Here is a 20,025-nt window from a genome sequence, read left to right as displayed (position 1 = left end):
TCAACACCAACCAACCATTGCCACTATCACCCGATCGCCAACATTATTACTACCACTACCACTCAACCATGACTATGGCGACCACCATCACTTGGCCATTGCCATCACAGCCACTGTTATCACTACCACCATCACAAATATTATCAGTTATTATTACCACCATAAATAAATCAAGTATTAAAATAAAGCCTATCATTACCTTATATTACATTACCACCACCATTTGACAACTACTATTATCATTATCACTACTCGATAACTTCCATCACCACCACCACAAACATTAACACTTATTATTACCGCCATAAATAAATTAAATATTAAAATAAAGCCTATCATGCCTTATATTACATTACCACCACCGTCTGGTCACTGCCATTAGTCCCACCAGCCCCATCCTACAGCTACCATTGTCACCACCACCACCACATCCTAATCACCGCTCTACTCTCACCACCTACTCTCACCACCCCCACCTTGCAGCCTCCATCGCTACTATTCGTACCACCATCACTAACCGAACACTTTCGCCGCCACCACCACCCGATCACTAATCACCACAGTCATTACTACTTATTATCATCATAAATAAACTAAATATTGAAATAAAAACCATTATTACATTGCAATACATTTTTATTTTAAATCAAACATAAGAATTACATTGCATTATTCATTATATTACATGATTAATTATATTATGTCATTATGTCATACCAAACTGCATGGTAACAAACACTGTAATGAAGCAGCAATGCATCTTACCTGGATTAGTTAATTTCCAATATCAATAATGTCGACCACGAAGTATGGCAGAACAAAGAACTTCATCTGCCTAACTTTGCAGTGGCAGCCATCGCTTGCATTGCAGGCAAATTAGTAAGGCTTCCACTTCTTTAATACAAGTTCGAACCCTTCACCGGCTCCCTGTGTCTCATTTGCAATCTTCACACCCTTTGTCAGGTTACAATTTATGAAACTCGATATGTCCGGTAGCAAGTAGACGTTGTGAGGATGCATGTTCTTGTCGCTTGGACGATCATACTTGAACACTGCATAAATCGTTAATGTTACAATCAATATGAGGTTCTAGCATGCAAGCCAATAGTATTGGACTCATCTTTAGAACCTTTAAGTTACAAGTGAAAAAAAAAAGATCGATCTGATCTAGTTTCCAGCAGACCTGGAGTGTCATTTGCGTAGAAGGGACCCTTCTTGAAACCCCAAACAGGGTAGTTAAAGCCGAAGGTTTAGTTGGCCGAGCCACCGATGATTAACTTGTTAGGAGCATCTGTATAACCAGCGCTATGGTACCCAGGTGTGGGACTCCAACCAGGAGTAAAGCTATTGCTAACTCCCAATATGGAAGTAAAGAGCACAAGCATGAGTGCCTGTGTGTACCTTGGACCCATATCCTGAAAATAAAAGTCTGCTGTGTAGATGTGAAAAGCTTGAGGGAAGAAATGGTAGCCATGTCAGGATCATTGGATGTTTTTGATGAGAGTTAATGAGGTGTTTAAATAGGCATGGAGTATACAACTGAGTGTATGTAAGAATTAGTCTGCCTACTTATACATATTGACTTATGGGGACCACATAGAACATATTCTATCATCTGGTAGTTGAGATGCTGAAGCTGCAAAGTAAATGTTAATTAGTGTGATTTTAACTAACTCTAAATTGCGTCATTGACGAAAATTCATTCAGATGATCAAATTCCAAAAGTGGTTGATTATTCCATCACAGTTGATCTATATATATATATATAATTTTTATTGAAAATGTTATAAATCTGTTTTTTATATAATATATTAAGTTTATATTTGCAATTCGATTAAAGATATTAAAATCATCACCTTAACATTGAAAACTTACAAAAAGGAAATTATTATAATTTCAGTATTCCGTGACATAATGTCTTTTCTCTAGCTGATATCCAACAGCTAATATCGAAGACAAAATGCTCATCACAAATTAATAAAACTATAACAATTAACTAGTCTTATTGTATGGTAACAAACGCTGTAATCAAGCACCAATGCGTCTTCCCTGGACTGTTAAATTTCCACTATCTATCAATAATGCCAACGACGAAGATATGGCATAACAAAGAACTTCATCCGGCCAACATTGCAATGGTAGCCATCGCTTGCACCACAGGCAAAGTAGTAAGGCTTCCAGTTCTTTAATACAAACCGGAAACCCTCACCGGCTCCCTGTGTCTCATTCGCAATCTTTACACCCCTTGTCAGGTTACAATTTATGAAACTCCACATGTCTGGTAACAAGTAGACGCTGTGAGGATGTATGTTCTTCTCGCTTGGCGGATCATACTTGAACACTGCATAAATCATTAACGTTATAATAATCAACCCCAGTTTCTATCATGCAGGCCAATAATATTAAAAGAAAAAGAATGGATCTGATCGAGTTTCCAGCATATACCTAGGGTGTCATTTACGTAGAAGGGGCCGCTCTTGAAAGCCCAAACAGAATAGTTAAAGCCGAAGGTCCAGTTGGCGGAGCCACCGACGATGATCTTGTTAGGAGTAGCAGTATAGCCAGGTCTATGGGAGCCACGTTTGGAACCCCAGTCACTGTACTGCCAATCCTTGTTGAGATAGCTATTGCTAACTCCCAATATGGAAGCAAAGAGCACAAGTACGAGTGCCTGTGTGTACTTTGGATCCATATCCTGAAAATAAAGGTTTGCTGTGTAGATGTGAAAAGCTTGAGGGAAGAAAAGGTAGGAATGTTTGCATGTGCTTGATGAGAGAATAAGCTTATGGGGTGTTTATATAGGGAGGGAGAGGGGTTGTTAGCTAGCTATACGAAGGGAAAGAAAGACAACGTGGAAAACTGCCAAATTTGCCCCTTTTTCCTGGAATTTATTTTATTACTTTTTTTTTTCAGAAAAATTAAGGATATCTCATTTTATATTAAATTAATATTTTTATGCATAACTTGACTTATTTTAATAGCTAAATATATATTACTCACTTAATAGAGTCATATTCGAGTACTTAATCTTCCAATCACCCTACTAAAAAAAGTTTTATAAGATAAATTTCTTAAAACATGATAATATTGTTTAGAAGTTCACTCACACAACATATAGGATCAACTCATAAAAATAATTTATTAGAAAAATTAAAACTTTGATTTAGTAATAAAATTAATTAAAATTGAGGCATTAAAATTATGAGAATTTAGGGTTGAATTTTTTGTCTAAACTCGATTCATTATGGATTTAATATATACATAATATAGTGAGTCCCACTTATTTGCGTTAATTAATGATAAATTAAGTCTAAACAAGAATTTTCATAATTCTCGATTTTATTTTCATGCTATGTAATCATTTATATTTATATGACATTACATATGATAAATTAAAGACTTATAAATCAATTGGAGTATATTCAAATTCTAAAACTTTTATTTTTCATACATTTAAAGATGAAATAAATTAAAATTAATTAAAAATATAGTGTTTCGCATAACTTAATTTAGTTCAATAATTAAAGTTATATCACTCACTTAATAAACACCATCCCTCCAATTTCCTATTAATATATTTATATATTATTAATGTGAATCATTTCATTGGTAAGTCCTCCACTTCATTACGTTCTTCACTTCATTCATTATTAATTACACAATACGCCTGAAGAGTCAAGGAATAACTTGTGGTTTGGTTTAAACGAAGAGGGGAAAGCACCAAAAATTGGATGAGTCAACAGGAATGCGTTAGTGGGCGTGTAAATGTGCAATGGGTTGGTGACAAATTAAAGTTTCCGTTAATCAATTAGGGTCAACCAATGATATACATCTTTTTAGTCTCTAAATTTGACAAAACAATGCCAATTTTGCCTCAAAATCAATGAGTACTGCAAATTTAACTGAAACAGGTCTTTAAAAATAAAAAGCGGATTATTTATTGTGCCTTGAATATAAGAAGAATACGTCTTCATGACACCATGATGATGGCCAAGTTCATATTCGCCACTCATTCTCAGAGCTCAATCACTAAAATATTATAATTAACTCATAAAATTAATTTACAATAATCTTTTAAAGAGTTGATGGCTACTGAACTTAATGATTAATGCATTTTCTGTTTGTTTGATTAAAAAAAAATTGTAATAGATTTTATAGCTAATAGATAAAAAAAAATGAAATCGAGAAATTTTCTCTAACTTTAAAAATTAATTGATTGTCAGGTTAAATATTGATTCAAGTTGCATAATCAAAATGATTAGGTCGAACACAATTTTTTCAATAAGGCACATAAAATAATTTTACAAATAAATTTTGTGTGAACAGAAATATTAAAAACATTTTATTAGATAAATTATACATAGATAATCTCATTTGCCTATTTGCAATAAAAATTCATTAATTTACAAAAGGGTGTATTTTTTTTGCAATAACGCAATATTATTTTATCCTTTTTAGGTGAGAGATTTATTGTATTTATTTTGCTTTAGAATGACAATGTTGGATTATAAATTCTTTTTTATATATATAATTGGGTTTTACTATACTTTAATTTGAGATTTTACGGTTGAAAATTGAACAACAATAACATTATTAAACTAAACTGAAGTTTATTCATTTGAATTATAAATTCTTAATCTATTGATAAGATAAAATTATTTAAAAATAATTTAAATAATAATTTGATGTTCATCCAACGTATATACTGTATATGTAAATCTTTATTTATTGATTTTATGATATTTCTTAATGCCTTTTTTCGTAATAAATTATTAAAAAAAAAAAAGAATTCAATTGTATTACACAATCATTTTTTATTTTTTTTTTCTTTTGAAATGAATTTTTTTAATTAAAAATAATTAAATTTTTTTATAGTAAATATAAGAATCGATAAAAATAAATCCATTGAATTAAATTTTAATTTTCAGACAAATGAATAAAAAAAAAATCATTACAGGGTAAAAATAAAAATGGAGGCATATATGTGTACATGCAAGTAAACATTATATGAAATTCCTAGCTAGCTAGCCTCTTCTCCGTCGGCTAACCTCAAACGCAAAATGCTTGAACCAAAACAATGATACAAACAACAAGAAGTTTATCCCCAACTTCTTTTTATTTTTGATAAATTATTCTTGCTAATGTCAGAAAAAAAAAAAAAGGGAAAAAAATGGCGACGACAGACAAACATGAAATGCCCCCTATAAGCAGCAATGCATCTTCCCTGGCCGGCTTATTGTTTTCCGATTAGTAGTGCCAACGACGAAGCAGTGGCAGAACAAAGAACTTCATCCCGCCGACATTGCAATGGTAGCCATCGCTTGCACCACAGGCAAAATAGTAAGGCCTCCACTTGTTTAACACGAACTCGAAACCCTCACCGGCTCCTTGAGACTCATTCGCAATCTTCACACCCTTGGAAAGGTTACATGTCAAGAAACTTCGCATGTCTGGTACCAAGTAGACGTTGTGAGGATATGTGTTGTTCTCGCTTGGCAGATCATACTTGAACACTGAAAAAATTTTCTTGCATGTTAGAATAAAAATCAATCTGATGTTCAGTTCGTATGATAATAGTGACATTCGCTACATACCTAGAGTATCATTGACGTAGAAAGGGCCGTTCTTGAAAGCCCAAACGGAGTAGTTAAAGCCGAAGCTCCAATATGCAGAGCCACCAACAATGATCCTGTTAGGAGTATCTGAATAAGTAGTTTGAGGAGAGCCATAGTTGAAGCCTTTGCTGGCCACTGTAACTCCAAGAAGCATGTATGCAATAAGCAAAAGCATGAGAAATTGGGTGTAGGTTAAAGCCATATTTAGATCCTTAAGTCAAGAAACTAAAGGCATGTGAAACTCGAGAGAGTTGCAATTTTGATGGGTTGTGAAGAGAATGGATTAATGGGGTTGTTTATATAGAGGAGGAAGAGGAAGAGAGCAGTGCAAAACTGCCAGAAGGTAGGCTTTAATTTCTATACAGTATGAGAGTATATATCCTACCCCTCACCCCTCTCAAATTATTATATTTGTAAATTTGGAGATTGTTGATTAAATTACAATTTAATTCATTGTAATTTGTACTTATATAAATTATTAAATTATTTTACATATCAAAATAATTAGTTAAGTCAACGTGTTATATCTATTCATTAATTTTTATTTATTCTTAATGTGAAACTTAGATTTCCAACCTATGTTAATTGGATTTTCTTATCTAGAGATGTCACCATGACACATAGTACAGGCATGAATATAGGATACGCCAATTTCTAGGATTCGTGTTATGGTAAGGTAAACTTAGTCAATATATTATACAAGAAAAATATGTAATTTAAAATAATTATTTTTTAAAATTCAAATAATAAAAAGTAAAAAATTTAAATAACTTTAATTCATCTTAATTTAATTTTTTAATTTATTATGATGAAGCCTATTTTATATGCTAACAATTAAAATAATATATATTTTTAAGTATTCTATTTAATTAAAGCAATCATTTTTTTATATTACTTTTATTTTTTATAGATCGATATATAAATATATCGCGCTTAATATAAAGAATCGAAAATGTAGTCTCAGAAAATATGAGAGATTTAGGTAACACACGATAAACTCAATTTATATATATATATATATAATGAAATTTACTTATTAAATAAATAAATTTTAAATATTTATATTTTTTTATAAGCAAAAAATTTATTGAATTATTACCACCCACAAAACTCATATGAGATGTGGCATGATAAAAAGGGGAAAATTGTCACCATGAAACAAAGCAATCCCAAACAAATAACCCAGCTACACCTAGGCAATATTATGTTTTAAATTTATAAAACAAGAATTTCCCATATTAAACACATTACTCTAAAAATTTCTCCATTAGTTGGGCAGTGGAAATTGGATTATTCAGTTTGGTAGAGAAATTGACGTGATGAGGACCTTCTCTCAAACATTTAAGAGGGTCAACCAATTATATTATTACTTTTATAGTGTAAAAATGTGTACCATTTAATTAACCAAGTCAATGCTAAGTGAAAAATCAAGAAAGTACTGCGGTTTTGACTAATGGCGTTGGAACCATAAACCTCTAAGCAGGTTTATATACGTCTGCTTGACATAATAATGATGGCAATGTTCGCAAAGTCTAGGGCCATTTGTTTCTTGAAAAATATTATTTTTATAGAAAAATTATATTTATTTTTTTAATATTTCAAATATATAGTAAAATCAATTAGTCAAAAAAAATATTTTTCTAATAAAAAATGAAAAAAAACTATGTTATTTGTAAACATAAAAAATAAGAAATATAATCTTTTTAAAAAGTATTAAAATAAAATAATTTTAAATAGTATAAAAATTTTAAAGCTTATCTAATTATATATAGGCAAAAACCTTTTTTAATCTCTTACAAAAATAATTCAATAATCACATAAGCTTTGATAAATCTATTTAATCCCTCTAAGGCCTTGCTAATCTGCATGCCCCCCAAAAGCGTGTTAAGTTTCAACCACTGCACGTGCTTTGGTGCTCTATTTCCCATGCAAACTCTTATTTAGAGACAGTAGAGACCCACTATCTAGGTTAATGGATCAATTTGTATTATATTTAATATATTTGTTTCTTTCCCTATCTATTTTTATCTATTTTATTTAAATTTTAAATTAAATAATTAAATAATATAAAAAATATATTAATAATTAATTAAATTATTTTTTTATTTCATATAATTACTTATATAAATATTTATTATATTTAATAAAAATAAAAAGTAAAATTAAGAAAAATAGTTAATAGTATTTGATTTTCTAAATACACAAATAATTATAGATAAAAGAAATATTCAATGTGACAGATAAATATGACGGAGGAGTGGTATATTAATAGAATAACTCATTATTAATTATCACAATTCTTAGATCACTAATTAATATTTTTTAAATAAATTTCTTGTGAATAATATATATATATATATATTATTTGCTATTTGTAATAAAAATTTATTAATTTTCAAAAATATGTGATTTCTTTCAATTCTCTTATTTCTGTTTCATTAAAAATGAAATTACGAATATATTTCTCTCTTTTTCTATTGTCTATATGTTTAACATATATATTTTATAGCATATATAAATTAACCAAGACAAATTCCCATTATAAGGTAAAAACAAATATAACATAGAAATTGAGGCTATTTAATTATTTTCCGTCCTCCATCCGCTTAGCATCAAATTAGACAAAATGGATCAAACAATAGAACACTACAAACAACAAGTAGTTTAATTAGTTCCCATTCCTTTTATTTCTGATAAATTATTCTTCCCCTGTAACTAAGCAGCAATGCAATGCAATGCATCTTCCCTGGCATAGTGTTTTCGATCTCAGTAGTGCCGACGACTACGAAGTGGCAGCACGAAGAACTTCATCCCACCGAAACGGCAATGGTAGCCATTGCTTGCACCGCAGGCAAAGTAGTAAGGCTTCCACTTCTTTAATACAAACCTGAACCCCTTACCAGTCCCTTGGGTCTCATTTGCAATCTTCACGCCCTGTGTCAGGTTACAGTTTATCCAACTCCACATATCCGGAAACAAGTAGACGCTGTGTGGATGTATGTTCTTCTCGCTTGGTGGATCGTACTTGAACACTGCATATACATAATAACCAATCTTTAGTTTTTTCAAGCGAAACTGAAATCGTTTTTAAGATCATGAGATTACCTAGAGTATCATAGACGTAGAAGGGATTCTCCTTGAAAGCCCAATCGGTGTAGTTAAAGCCGAAGTTCCAATGCATGGAGCCACCAACAGTAATCGTTCTAGGAGTAGGAGTACCTGTGCAAGTAGGTTCTTTCCTGGCTTCAGTAACTACTCCTCCTCCAAGCATGGATGCACATGCACTGAGCAAAAGGATGAGCAGTTGCGTATACGTTAAACCCATCTCCTCAGTAGTTCTGCCAGTCTCTAAATTTTTCTGAACTCAAGAGAAAGTTGATTTGCTGTGGAGAGGATGGATTAGTGGGGTGTTTATATAGGGTGGGTAAGGGTTTTTTTTTTTTTTTTTTTTTTTTAAATTCTTGCATATACATGCATATGTAATTTTATAAAATATTTGTGGCGTTGAAAAATAGTGCTTCTTTAATTTTAATTATTTCTCGTTAGAAAATTTTTGCTTAGATTAATACGTTATGAATTTAAAACATAAGCACGTAGAAATCATGTATTTAATATATGGATATCACCATAAATCTTATATTTTAGATCCATGGTAAATCGAGTATAGATAAAAAAAAATTTTATATTAAAAAGAGTGAGTCAATGTATTATGAAAAATGAAGCATTGAATAGTATTTTTATATAAATCTATTCTAATATTACCTCCATTCATTTTTATCTATCATTTTTCAATATTTATTTTTTTCTAAAATTTTTTATCATTTTGAGAATATTAAATTGCATTAATTTATTTTTTTTAATTTTATCTTTATCTCTGCTAACAATAATAATTATTTTTATAGTTTTTTTAACTCATTGTATCACTTTTTCTCTTTTGATTAATTGAGATCAATAATAATTTACTTAAATTATAAAGAATTTTATTATAATTTAAGTGATCTAATTTTTTTTTTTAAATACTATGAAAAATCTTAAATAATAAATAAAAGTAAATGAAAATAGTATATTTAATTAAAATATATTGATTGATTTATTGTGAGTTTAATTATAACTCTATGTTTTTAATTATATTTGTATTTTTTATTTATTAAACTTCAAATGATATTTAAAATTTTAAAAGCAATTCTAATATTAAAACATAATTTATTATTATATCCGCATGTGCTATTTATATATTAAATTAGTGTATACTCATTATGGTAAATTAATTTAATCAAAATTAATTTAAATTCATAGTTTTTCATTTTAGTAATTAATGATTTTAATATTATAAAATCAAATGTCACTTTAGAGATGATTGTAATCAAAGTCCAAGTATGACTTTTCGTTCACGCTAGCCATGAGATTGAAAATTAAATAAATAAATAATGTAAAATTAATTCTTTAATTATAATTACTATAATTACATGTCTCGTGAAGAGTGAAGCCATATTAGTTAGTGGCTAAATTAATGGTGAAGTTTCTCTCAAACCAATGCAATTATTTATTCTAAGGATCCTGCTGGTCCGGTCTTCCTTTAGAATGCATTTAATGTCTTCAACTCCTTGAAGCCACTTGTCAATTTGATGAATTAATTAATTTTCCCATTAAATGCTCCTCATATGGATTACACATATAAAACGAAGAAAAAAGAAAATTATTTTATATTCATATATATTATTTTTTATACTTATATTAAATTTATTATTTTCTTCTCATATTTTTTTTCTCCAACTTAATAATTTTTTTAAAAAAAAAAAAAATTTTTATTTTTTTTTTAAAAAAAAAAAAAAAAAAAAAAAAAAAAATTTTTAAAAATCATGGCACTGTCGAAATTTTAAATTTGATTTTGTCACTACAAAATATACATTCAATCATTAAAATATTGACTCAATAACAAATTTTATTTTCTATATATAATTACTTATAAGTCAAACTCATATTCTTCAAAATGTTATATCTTTTTCAAAAAAAAAAAATTAGGTATGGGAAAAATGTAACAGAGAAATGAAAATAAATTTTTTAATTGATAAAATAAATTTTATCTCCAAATCGAGAGCATAATTCATTTTCTATTTATAAATAATAAAAAGAAATTCTGCTTAAACACGTACAGCCAAATCGTATACGAACCGTAGAGAGAGAATAAGGAGAAAAAACTTGCGTATAATATGTTCACGTGATGCTCACACACACCTATTTGTCCTTTTAGACAAAGCGTCTGCTGCCTTTGTTTTTATTCTGAATATATATATATATATATATATATATATATATATATATATATATATATATATATATATATATATATAATTTTAGTTAAATTTTAAAAAATTAAATTAAATATTTTAAATAAAATTAGAATAATCAGAGTTGAATTTCTGACCGTTAATTCTATTTGTTTACTGATGAATCAATAATAATTAATTATTTTATTGTTTTGATTTTAATAATCAAACTTAATTTAATTTTTTTTAATATTTATTATTATTATTATTATTAGACAAAGAGAAGTCGGGTCTGGGTTTAGCTTCGGTCCGACTCTCTCCAAATTCGACCGAAACATTAGGCTTGAATCCATTTCTTACTGCTCGGGCGTTCGAGAACTGAAAATGGAACGATGGAGATCGCGTTTCTCGCAGGGAATGAGGGAAACGATGAGAACCGTGACAATGCGCAAATCTAACGCCCTCGTTTCTGAGGGAGATGTGAGTGGTGTAATCGATGAAGCAGGTGGTGCTGGAGAGAGAGAGGCGGAGATCCAGATAAACCCTAGGGATGATGATCGTATCGGCGGCCCTCCTCTCGATGATTGTTGCCCCATCTGTTTCGGTGCCTTCACTGTTCCTTGCAAAGCCAATTGCGGCCACTGGTTTTGCGGTTCGTTTCTTCTTCTTACTGTTATTCCTTTTTAATCTAATTTAATAAGGTTTCTGCAATTGTTTATTTGGCTTTTATTGAGGTTTAACTTTGATGCTTTGTTTGCGTAGTGAGAAAATAAAACAGAAAAACATTGCTTGATTCCATGCTTAATGAAAAAATTTGGCTACTGGTTGTTGAATTCAATTTTTTTTTTCAATCTCCTGTTTTGATTTTTGGTTTTGAAACTCTGGAAGAGAACAGGAGGAAGAAGTTCTTCAGTAACGAAAATGGGGATGAAGAAGAGATTTTCTTTTTGTTCAGAAATCTATAGTTTCCATAATTATACATTACTGGCTTAACTTCGTGTTTTATCCTCAATATTAATTAAGAATAACAGTTTATTCATGGTATTTAGGCCTCACATTTGTTCAATTGAGTTACAAGCTCATCTAGCTAAACTCATTTACTGCTGGTTTTTCATGAATTATGCAACCTCTTGTTATCTCCATGTATATGTATATGTATATACCGGAAATCAAAGTATTTTTGCATGGGTTTAGCATTAGTTATCCTAATAATGTTGTTTTCTCTTTGTGCAGGCAGTTGCATTCTGCAATATTGGAATTATTCTGCCGCATCTAAGCCTTGCAAGTGTCCCATGTGCACTTCTGGCATTACCAAGTTGACACCAGAGGCATCATTACACAGGCAGCACGAACAAGAAGTTACCAAAGTTTTGGACAATGTTCATAGGTACAACCGCCTTTTTGTTGGAGGTGCGCTTGGCCTTGTTCAGGTAGGTCCGCTTGTTAATCTGCTTGGAGATATGTAATTTTCCTTCTTTGCAAGCTAAGTGATCTATTCTTTTTCTTTTTCCCCCAGTAAATGCACTTCATTGATCTTTTAAAATAATGTCACTTTTTTGGTCTGTTGTGAATATTTTGGATTGTATGGGCACTGTGTACTAGTTTGTGTATTTACTTGTGTGAAATGTTGGACTTTTTGCAAGGATGGATACATACGAGATGAATATCTTTTCTTTTTCTTTTTTTCAATACACTACATGAATACCTTATATTTGTTGATCAGTCTTTTATTAATTTTCTAAATTTTTCTTGAAGGATATAAATACTTAATCTCTTCTTGATTTATTTGAGTTTGTTATCTGAGACTCACCATGCCATTTAACAGTTTTATAAATTATAGGCATTTTTCTTAAATTCTTTTAACAGATAGTTATTCTTATCTAAAAGATCTGTGGTGAATTATTTGGACAGAAAGTGCGAGAGTCACCATTATTCATTAAGAGAATTTTTCAACAAATGATGGATCCCGATAGACCTGGTTCCTACCTTCATGAAATGCGCCTTTTTGCTGTAAGTTCACTAGTTCATCATCTTTCAACAAAATGGTAATAAGTGTAGATTCTTGCCTATTACTTTTGCCAGTTTTCCTCTAATGCCATTTTTAGGGTTCTGAATTTTTGAAAATCATCATAGAAAGTTAGATAATAAAATTACATAAGATCAAAGGATCATCATTTTAATATTTTAGTATGAAGTCTTCTATCATGTTTAAGTTCCACAAAGTGTCAGATTGAACAGACATGCGGGAAAAAGATTGAGCTAACTGACAAGTTTGTAGAAATGAATGACGCTCAGTATAGTTGTGGATCTTTGATTGGTTTGCAACTTTGCTTGAACCTATTGGAATGCTGTAGCAAGTAAGAAATTAGAAATCTGCAGAATTCTGCATTGACAAGGTGGGCAGTCTGGTCAAAATGTGTGCCTTTGTATCAACAACTCTGCTGTGAGAATGTGTCATCCTTTGAGTCTATAAATTTATCTCAGAACAATAGGGCCTTGTCAAATGATGGGTAAATGCTGATGTGTGTTATGGGTCCTTATATGAGTGTGCTAACCTGACAGGACTTTAATCTGAAATAGAGGCATGTTTAGAAAGGTGACAATCAGGGTCCACTGGTGGTTTGTTAAAGTCAGTTACTCATCCCATCTGTTTTCTAATCTATAGGAATGTAATCACCTAGGGTTTTGATTTTATGTACAAAGTTGATTTAGTGGGCACAGAAACTGATAAATGAATATCTGTGGATGCAATGTGATGTCATAAGTATTTTTGACATTAAACTTTGTGATAATTTTCTTCAGAAATATCTGTAATATGGTAACCCAGAAGCAAACTACTTAATTTTGTGGTAGTCATTGAGCATACTCTGGTTTACCTACTGTTATTATTACTCAAATAGTCTTTTACCTTGCAGATGATACTGAGTGTCTTATATGCTGCCACTCCATTTAACTTCATTCCAACTGGTAAGTTCCTCTTGGGAGCCTTATTAGTTGTACCACAAATCCACAATATTGCAGTGCAAGTTTATATGAATGATAGTTGCCATTAAGAGACCCATATGACTCATAGATCTGATTATCCCTGTATGTAGCATTATATTGGATAACTTTGTATCATTTTCCTGTACAAGTTTCAGACTTTTTTAAATTTCTGTAAAATGCAATAGCTAATTTTTTCGTTCCAAAACTGCGATGCAACACTGGGTCTGTAGTCTATAGGTTGACCTGATACTTGTGGCTTGAATACATGCTTTTCCTTTTCTGGTTTTATTTTTAACCGGCAGATTTGATCACCGGTGATGTGCAGGAGGCCTAGGGATTGTTAGATTGTTTGATTATGCTGCTATTGCTCTTGTTCTTGCCCTACGATTGGTTGGCATGTATCGCAGGCGACGTCTCACCCAGCGTGTTAGGCTTTTGGCTGAGGCTCAACCTTTAGGAGAATAAAGTAGGAATTCTCTAATTCATGCGCCTAACCAGTCTCAGTTCTTCCTTCTTGTCAATATTTGAAGATGGCTTTATCTTGTGTGCATGTGGAAGAGTATGATTATTAACGAATGTATCATTTGACTTGATCGAATGTAGTTGAAATGGTCTGAAGTGGATTCTATATGAATCACACGGAGTATATGTGTGCATTATCTACCTCTGTATATAGAAGTATTTAAGGAAGTATGATGTTATCAACTGTTGTCTGTACATAAAGCAAGAATGCAAGTAAACAGTATTGAAGGTTTATACATTCAATCTTTTGTGTCGCGCACTGCCTTTTTGCTTTCCCGTAATGCCATTGATTTATGAGAAAATTATTTGATAGAATTATTTTATAAAAAATTATTAGTTAAAATTTATAAATTTTGGTTCTTTTGTAAAATGGGTAGGCTTCATTGTGCCTGCTCAATTGTATAAAACGCTTTGGTACTTTAATTTGAGGGTTAATTTAAAAAAATCCGAAAACTTGTCTTTAGATAAAACTTTGATCCATTCTCTTTTAAAATTAATATTTTTAATAGTCCTTCACAGTAGAAGTTATGATTTTTTTATTTTATTTTAATTAGTTTCTAATATTTTAAATTAAATTATATTTTTGCCCCTAAGATTTTAAAAATTCAGTAGCATTTTAGTTTATGAATTGTTATTTATAACACACTTTTACTCCCAAAATTTTATAGATGATGTGCTAATTTTGAAAATTTTTAGGCTAATATTAATAGGCTAAATGAATGCTCGCAACATTCTGGACAAATGATGGATACAATAGCTGAAAAGATTATCCTGCCATTAACAGAAGAAAATAATCTGGCCGAAGTCAAAAACATCTATTTTATACCAACTTTTTCCTGAAACATGACAACATAATGTCCATCAAATAGTAATTTCTCAATATTAATCAAGTTCTAATTTTCGCTAAACCTATCCGAACTGAATGTCCATGGAAACTCTGATATGAATTGGTTCAAACCTGGTTTTTACCCTTTACTTTCAAGATTCTCCCGCCCTCTACAAAACCTGAAAAAAGTAATAAATGTAAGATGCATTCCTTGTGACCTTACTAACTAAAGACGCATGCAAGAAATTATGTCAATTTGGCATATCAAAATAATAAATTTAACTTTTTACTATAATAGGTTTTTATTTTTTTCCCCTCTGCATGCTTTAAATACACAGAAACAAAGAATGGACTTTTAGGGAAAAACATACCAAGGCAGAGGCTGAACGACAATACCTAATACTAACTCCAGAATAACAGAGTTTTTTAACAAAAGAAGGCCTGAACCAGTTGAGTCTACCACCCTATGAAATAGCACAAGAACTCTGATGCTTTGATCATTTAAGAAAATCAATAGCCTGCACCAAAACCATCACTTAGCAATTCACAATTTCAAGTAATAAGGGGCAATAATTTTCAAGGTAATTCGAATACCAGTTGGCAAGGTAAGTGTTATTGGAACATCTTCTGATATTGCTTTCTCTCCTGATCACGCCTATTGTTAACCTGTAAGAAGTTGAAATGTTCATTACCCAGTTGAACATGAGCATTTGTTGCTATTAGATGCAACAGATTTAATTTAATCTACCAACCTTCTTCACAGCAGCTGCAAGCTCCTTTTTTATTCCAGCTGAGAAGCACCAAATATCAAAAATTAAACCATCAACCAGTTTCAGCAGATTCCATTTAAATAACAGATTGACTACTTTTTAGACCTTCTCATTTTAGCTAAACTAGTTAAAGTATCCAACCTATGTAACAGCTAAAATTGACAAATCAGATGTGCGAATACATTATACATAAGACCAAAAAAATTCATATGCAATAAAGAGGCCTGTTTTATTACTAACCATCATTTGGCTCCAGCTGCAATGCCTTCTTGAAGCTTTCAACAGCAGCATCAATATCATTAAGAGCCATGTGTGCCTAACAAATGCAGAATAAGAATAATTACCCCAGCACAAAAGTGTAATAAGTTGGTGGTGGGAGGAGTAAGAAGGGAAAGAGAAAAACCTAAAATGACTGGAGTGAAGTAGTATCAAAAGATTTATGATTTTGGATATTGATGCGAAATTGAATTCAAACAAAGCTGGATGGCCCAACTAGTTTGGGATTAAGGTTAATTGTTGTTGTTGTTGTTGAATTACCATCAGAAAACACTGAAAATGGAAAGTCACTGCACTTTCTACCCATGCTAATGAATGCTTGCAAGAATAAAACATGGGAGAAAAGGAAAGGGGTGCCAACCTGTCCCTGGCGAAATAAAGCTTTCACATTATTATCTCCTTCACGCATAGCAAAATCAGTGTCCAACAATGCTCCTTTCAGATCACCCAATCTTAACTTGCAAGCCTATAAAATGCATAACATCAGCTGTTTGAGAAAAGCAATATTTGAATGAGAAAGAGATCCAGCCAACATTTTGAAAACCAAGTGTGATATCACTATACAACAGCTATTATCAGATAATGAATATTACTACGACATCATACTCCCCTTCAATGCATCTTTTATCATTCTGGCAAAAATTTGCACTCGAATATCCATTGCAGTATTATCAAACAATAAAAATGCCCCAGAACATGAAAGTCAGATTTCTCATGTAGCACCAGAAGTAAAGCGGCAATAAAATAAAAAACATTTTGACATTTGTATTTCCAGTGCTCCAATTGCAAATCACTTTCCTGATGACATGCCTTGCCAAGTTATTAGCAGTCAGTAGTAGTCAAAACTATCTAGAAAATAGTGAAAACAAGAACTTACAGCACTGTTTGTCAATATCTGTGACTTTGTCATTCTCAGAGATGAGCTTTTCTCTGTACAGCCACCACAAGAAAGTTAAAATTCATTCACAAGAAATCAAACACAATAAGCTATCACACTTTGATCATCGAAGTATAACAAAGTAAATTGAGAACACAGATTCTTCACCTTCATCAATCCCATCTTTCTCCCAGCAGATATCCAGATACCGTAAAGCCTTGCGATATTTTCTAAGAGCCATCTTAAAGTCTTGTTTCTGTAATTAATAGTTACTGAGTATTTTATTAACATAAGAAATGTGTTGAGGGGGTAAAAACAAAGAAAAATGAAAAGAAGCCAAAAAAGAAAAAAGGCAGCCTAAATTCCTTCATCTTCTGCCAAAGTAGATTGTAAGCAAAACAATTGTCCAAAAGCACAATTTGATTACTAAATTACCATCCACAGTAGACTTTGGAAAAACAAAATTAAACAAAAAAGCAAAGCCCATACCATATCATGAAATCAATTACCTTGTAGTGATCATTTCCAAAAGCCTTGATGGAATCCACAGCATCCATCCACCAAGAAAGTTCATTAGGACTATCATTAAGGTCAGCTGGCCAATCAGGATAAATATCACCATCCTTGAAGAAATTAGATATCCCATCATCTGCCCCCTCAGGAATCTCCCCACAATCAGCAATTAAAACATCAACAGCAGGACAATCACCATCATCACCAGTAGTGGCATGCTCAATTGAACGAACAACTCCCATCCCTTTAACAACCTTTCCAAATACAACATGTTTCCCATCCAAATGAGATGTACGTGTGGTTGTTATAAAGAATTGTGATCCATTTGTATTGGCACCTGCATTGGCCATAGATAACATGCCTTTTCTTTCATGTTTCAATTTGAAATTCTCATCCTCAAATTTCAGGCCATAAATAGATTCACCACCAGTACCATCTCCTGCAGAGATATCTCCACCTTGGACCATAAAACCTTTGATGACACGATGAAATTGACATCCCTGGAAATCCATAATATTTTTAAGTAGAAATCAACTAAAGGAAGCTTTCAATTCTCAAGTACAATTATAACCAATGCTATGCAAAAGAAGAATTTTAAGATGGGCTGGTTGTCATGGAATATGAGTAATCAATGACTGCTTAAATCTCAAGATTAGATGGACCAATTAATGAGGGAAGAACCAAAAATGATAAATATCAATAACAAACCTGGAAATGCCTGAACCCATGTTTTCTTTAAGCCTTAAGTCTAAATTCTACAAGGAATGAAAAAGGGGAGGGGGGAAAAACATTTCTGACAATAATTAAGATCATCAAAAGCAATTTTTATCCCAAAACTTCAATCCACAAATTACCGCTAAAGTCAGACGATCCAAATACACAAATATAAACTACTAATAAATAAGATAATTTGCATTTATTTTAGTTCTAACAAATGAAATGTTCCAAAGAGTTGCTAGAAACATAATGATAACAACTGCCAGCCATGGCCCATAAGCAGAATCCATATCTAGCATCATATCTCAGTTATCAACATGGATTACAAAAGTGTCCTAACAAAGCAAAATTAAATGAAAAAAAGTACAAAATCAGTATATCACTAATACTGAAAATTTTTCACCACCTTCCCTCATCTCAAGGGAAACCAACTAATACGCAGATGAGATTTTAATCTCTACAACTCTCACCGACCAAAAAGAACAAGGGGAAAAATAAAAAGATTGCGAAAAAACTTAAAACAACAATCTTACCCAACAGCACTACAGCAGGGTAACAAATCCAAAATCAAAAGACTGTAATGCCCTTCATATTCTCAAAATTACCAACAAAATAACGCGAAAAGGAAGTTAATAACAGAAAAGTCAAAAGAAAAACCTTATAAATGGCCGATTTGATCATAAAGAAATTATTCAGAATCAAGAGCTAAAAATCAAAGAATTACCACTAGCATCGAAGGACAACGTCGTCTTTTCATCAACGAATCAACTAGAAACCAGATACCCGCATGCATATACGGGTACATAGATACATACATTACATAAACAGAGAGAGTTATAATAGAGAAAGGAAAAAAAAAAATAGAAGAACCTTGTAATGGAGGGGGACACCAGTATGAGGACCAATGCCTTTCTCACCAGTACAAAGAGCTCTGAAATTCTCAGCAGTTTTAGGAACAACGTCGTCGTAAAGCTCCACCACAATCCTTCCTTCGAGCTCTCCTCCAATGCTTATGTCCAAGTAACACCTTGGCCTGCTCATCCTTTCGCTTTCCCTTTGTCTATCTCTACTACGATGTGTATTTATGATTTCTGTATATAAGGAGACTCTTTTTTCTAGAGGGCTTCTCTTCTCTTTGTACAGGGAAGTTGTAAAACCCTAGACTTGGCCTCAATAATTAAAAAAAAAAAAATCATTTATTTATTGGAATATAAAATATAATAAAAGTATTTATAATTTAATTTTAAAATACTATGAAAATCTGAAAATCATAATTTAATTCTTTTATTTTTAATAAAAATTTATTTATATTAACAATTTTTTTTGTTTAAAGTAAAATTCATCAACTTAGTGAATTTAAACATGAAGAGTTATGATTAATTTATTTTTATTAAAATAGATAAATTAAAATATAATTTTTGAATTAATTTAAAAACTAAATTAAAAAATTATCCATTTGCAAATGTCCGTCTCTCCTCATTTAAAGTCTTTTGTTATTTTTAATCAAAAAGAAAAAAAAAATCTTATGTTTTTTGTTTTTGATTTTTTTAGGATGTAACGCTTCTAGAATTTTCTCGAAGTTTTCCGTACGTGATATATTGTTTATTTGGTATTATATTTAAAGGATTAAAATTATTTTTTTAAATAAAAATATATT

General features: G+C 31.2%; 5 protein-coding genes across 9 annotated transcripts; 1 reads left to right on the top strand and 4 right to left on the bottom strand.

Annotated features, from left to right (window-relative positions):
* Positions 1-1,834: 1,834 nt before the first annotated feature.
* On the bottom strand, positions 1,835-2,757 carry LOC110648557 (uncharacterized). Its single transcript, XM_021802841.2, has 2 exons — positions 2,446-2,757; positions 1,835-2,341 (listed from the first exon to the last, which is right to left on the bottom strand). The coding sequence occupies exons 1-2, from the start codon at positions 2,690-2,692 to the stop codon at positions 2,076-2,078; spliced, it is 513 nt and encodes a 170-aa protein (XP_021658533.2). The 5' UTR covers positions 2,693-2,757; the 3' UTR covers positions 1,835-2,075.
* Positions 2,758-4,917: 2,160 nt separating this feature from the next.
* LOC131175992 (uncharacterized) lies at positions 4,918-5,936 on the bottom strand. Its single transcript, XM_058140947.1, has 2 exons — positions 5,595-5,936; positions 4,918-5,513 (listed from the first exon to the last, which is right to left on the bottom strand). The coding sequence occupies exons 1-2, from the start codon at positions 5,815-5,817 to the stop codon at positions 5,248-5,250; spliced, it is 489 nt and encodes a 162-aa protein (XP_057996930.1). The 5' UTR covers positions 5,818-5,936; the 3' UTR covers positions 4,918-5,247.
* Positions 5,937-8,174: 2,238 nt separating this feature from the next.
* Positions 8,175-8,990, bottom strand: LOC110648559 (uncharacterized). The gene is made up of 2 exons (XM_021802843.2): positions 8,721-8,990; positions 8,175-8,647 (listed from the first exon to the last, which is right to left on the bottom strand). The coding sequence occupies exons 1-2, from the start codon at positions 8,938-8,940 to the stop codon at positions 8,382-8,384; spliced, it is 486 nt and encodes a 161-aa protein (XP_021658535.2). The 5' UTR covers positions 8,941-8,990; the 3' UTR covers positions 8,175-8,381.
* A 2,165-nt stretch (positions 8,991-11,155) lies between these two features.
* Positions 11,156-14,632, top strand: LOC110648558 (uncharacterized). The gene is made up of 5 exons (XM_021802842.2): positions 11,156-11,534; positions 12,116-12,312; positions 12,794-12,892; positions 13,798-13,849; positions 14,193-14,632. The coding sequence occupies exons 1-5, from the start codon at positions 11,267-11,269 to the stop codon at positions 14,330-14,332; spliced, it is 756 nt and encodes a 251-aa protein (XP_021658534.2). The 5' UTR covers positions 11,156-11,266; the 3' UTR covers positions 14,333-14,632.
* A 553-nt stretch (positions 14,633-15,185) lies between these two features.
* On the bottom strand, positions 15,186-19,535 carry LOC110648555 (peptidyl-prolyl cis-trans isomerase CYP40). 5 transcript variants are annotated; one of them, XR_009146001.1, is made up of 10 exons: positions 19,239-19,535; positions 17,648-18,151; positions 17,307-17,394; positions 17,139-17,191; positions 16,623-16,727; positions 16,226-16,301; positions 15,968-16,005; positions 15,810-15,881; positions 15,587-15,733; positions 15,186-15,394 (listed from the first exon to the last, which is right to left on the bottom strand). XR_009146001.1 is itself a non-coding variant. In XM_058140414.1 (9 exons), exons 1-8 carry the CDS (start codon positions 19,407-19,409, stop codon positions 15,828-15,830), a joined length of 1,089 nt encoding a protein of 362 aa, XP_057996397.1. In that variant the 5' UTR covers positions 19,410-19,535; the 3' UTR covers positions 15,186-15,733; positions 15,810-15,827. The 5 variants fall into 5 exon arrangements, 1 of the variants encoding a protein (XP_057996397.1); XR_009146002.1 differs by having other exon boundaries at positions 15,612-15,733; XR_009146003.1 differs by lacking the exon at positions 19,239-19,535 and adding an exon at positions 19,093-19,213.
* Between the last annotated feature and the right edge of the window lie 490 nt (positions 19,536-20,025).

This window comes from Hevea brasiliensis, chromosome 18 (assembly GCF_030052815.1).
Source record: "Hevea brasiliensis isolate MT/VB/25A 57/8 chromosome 18, ASM3005281v1, whole genome shotgun sequence".
NCBI classification, from domain to species: Eukaryota; Viridiplantae; Streptophyta; class Magnoliopsida; order Malpighiales; family Euphorbiaceae; genus Hevea; species Hevea brasiliensis.
This window is presented reverse-complemented; position numbering and strand designations above follow the sequence as displayed.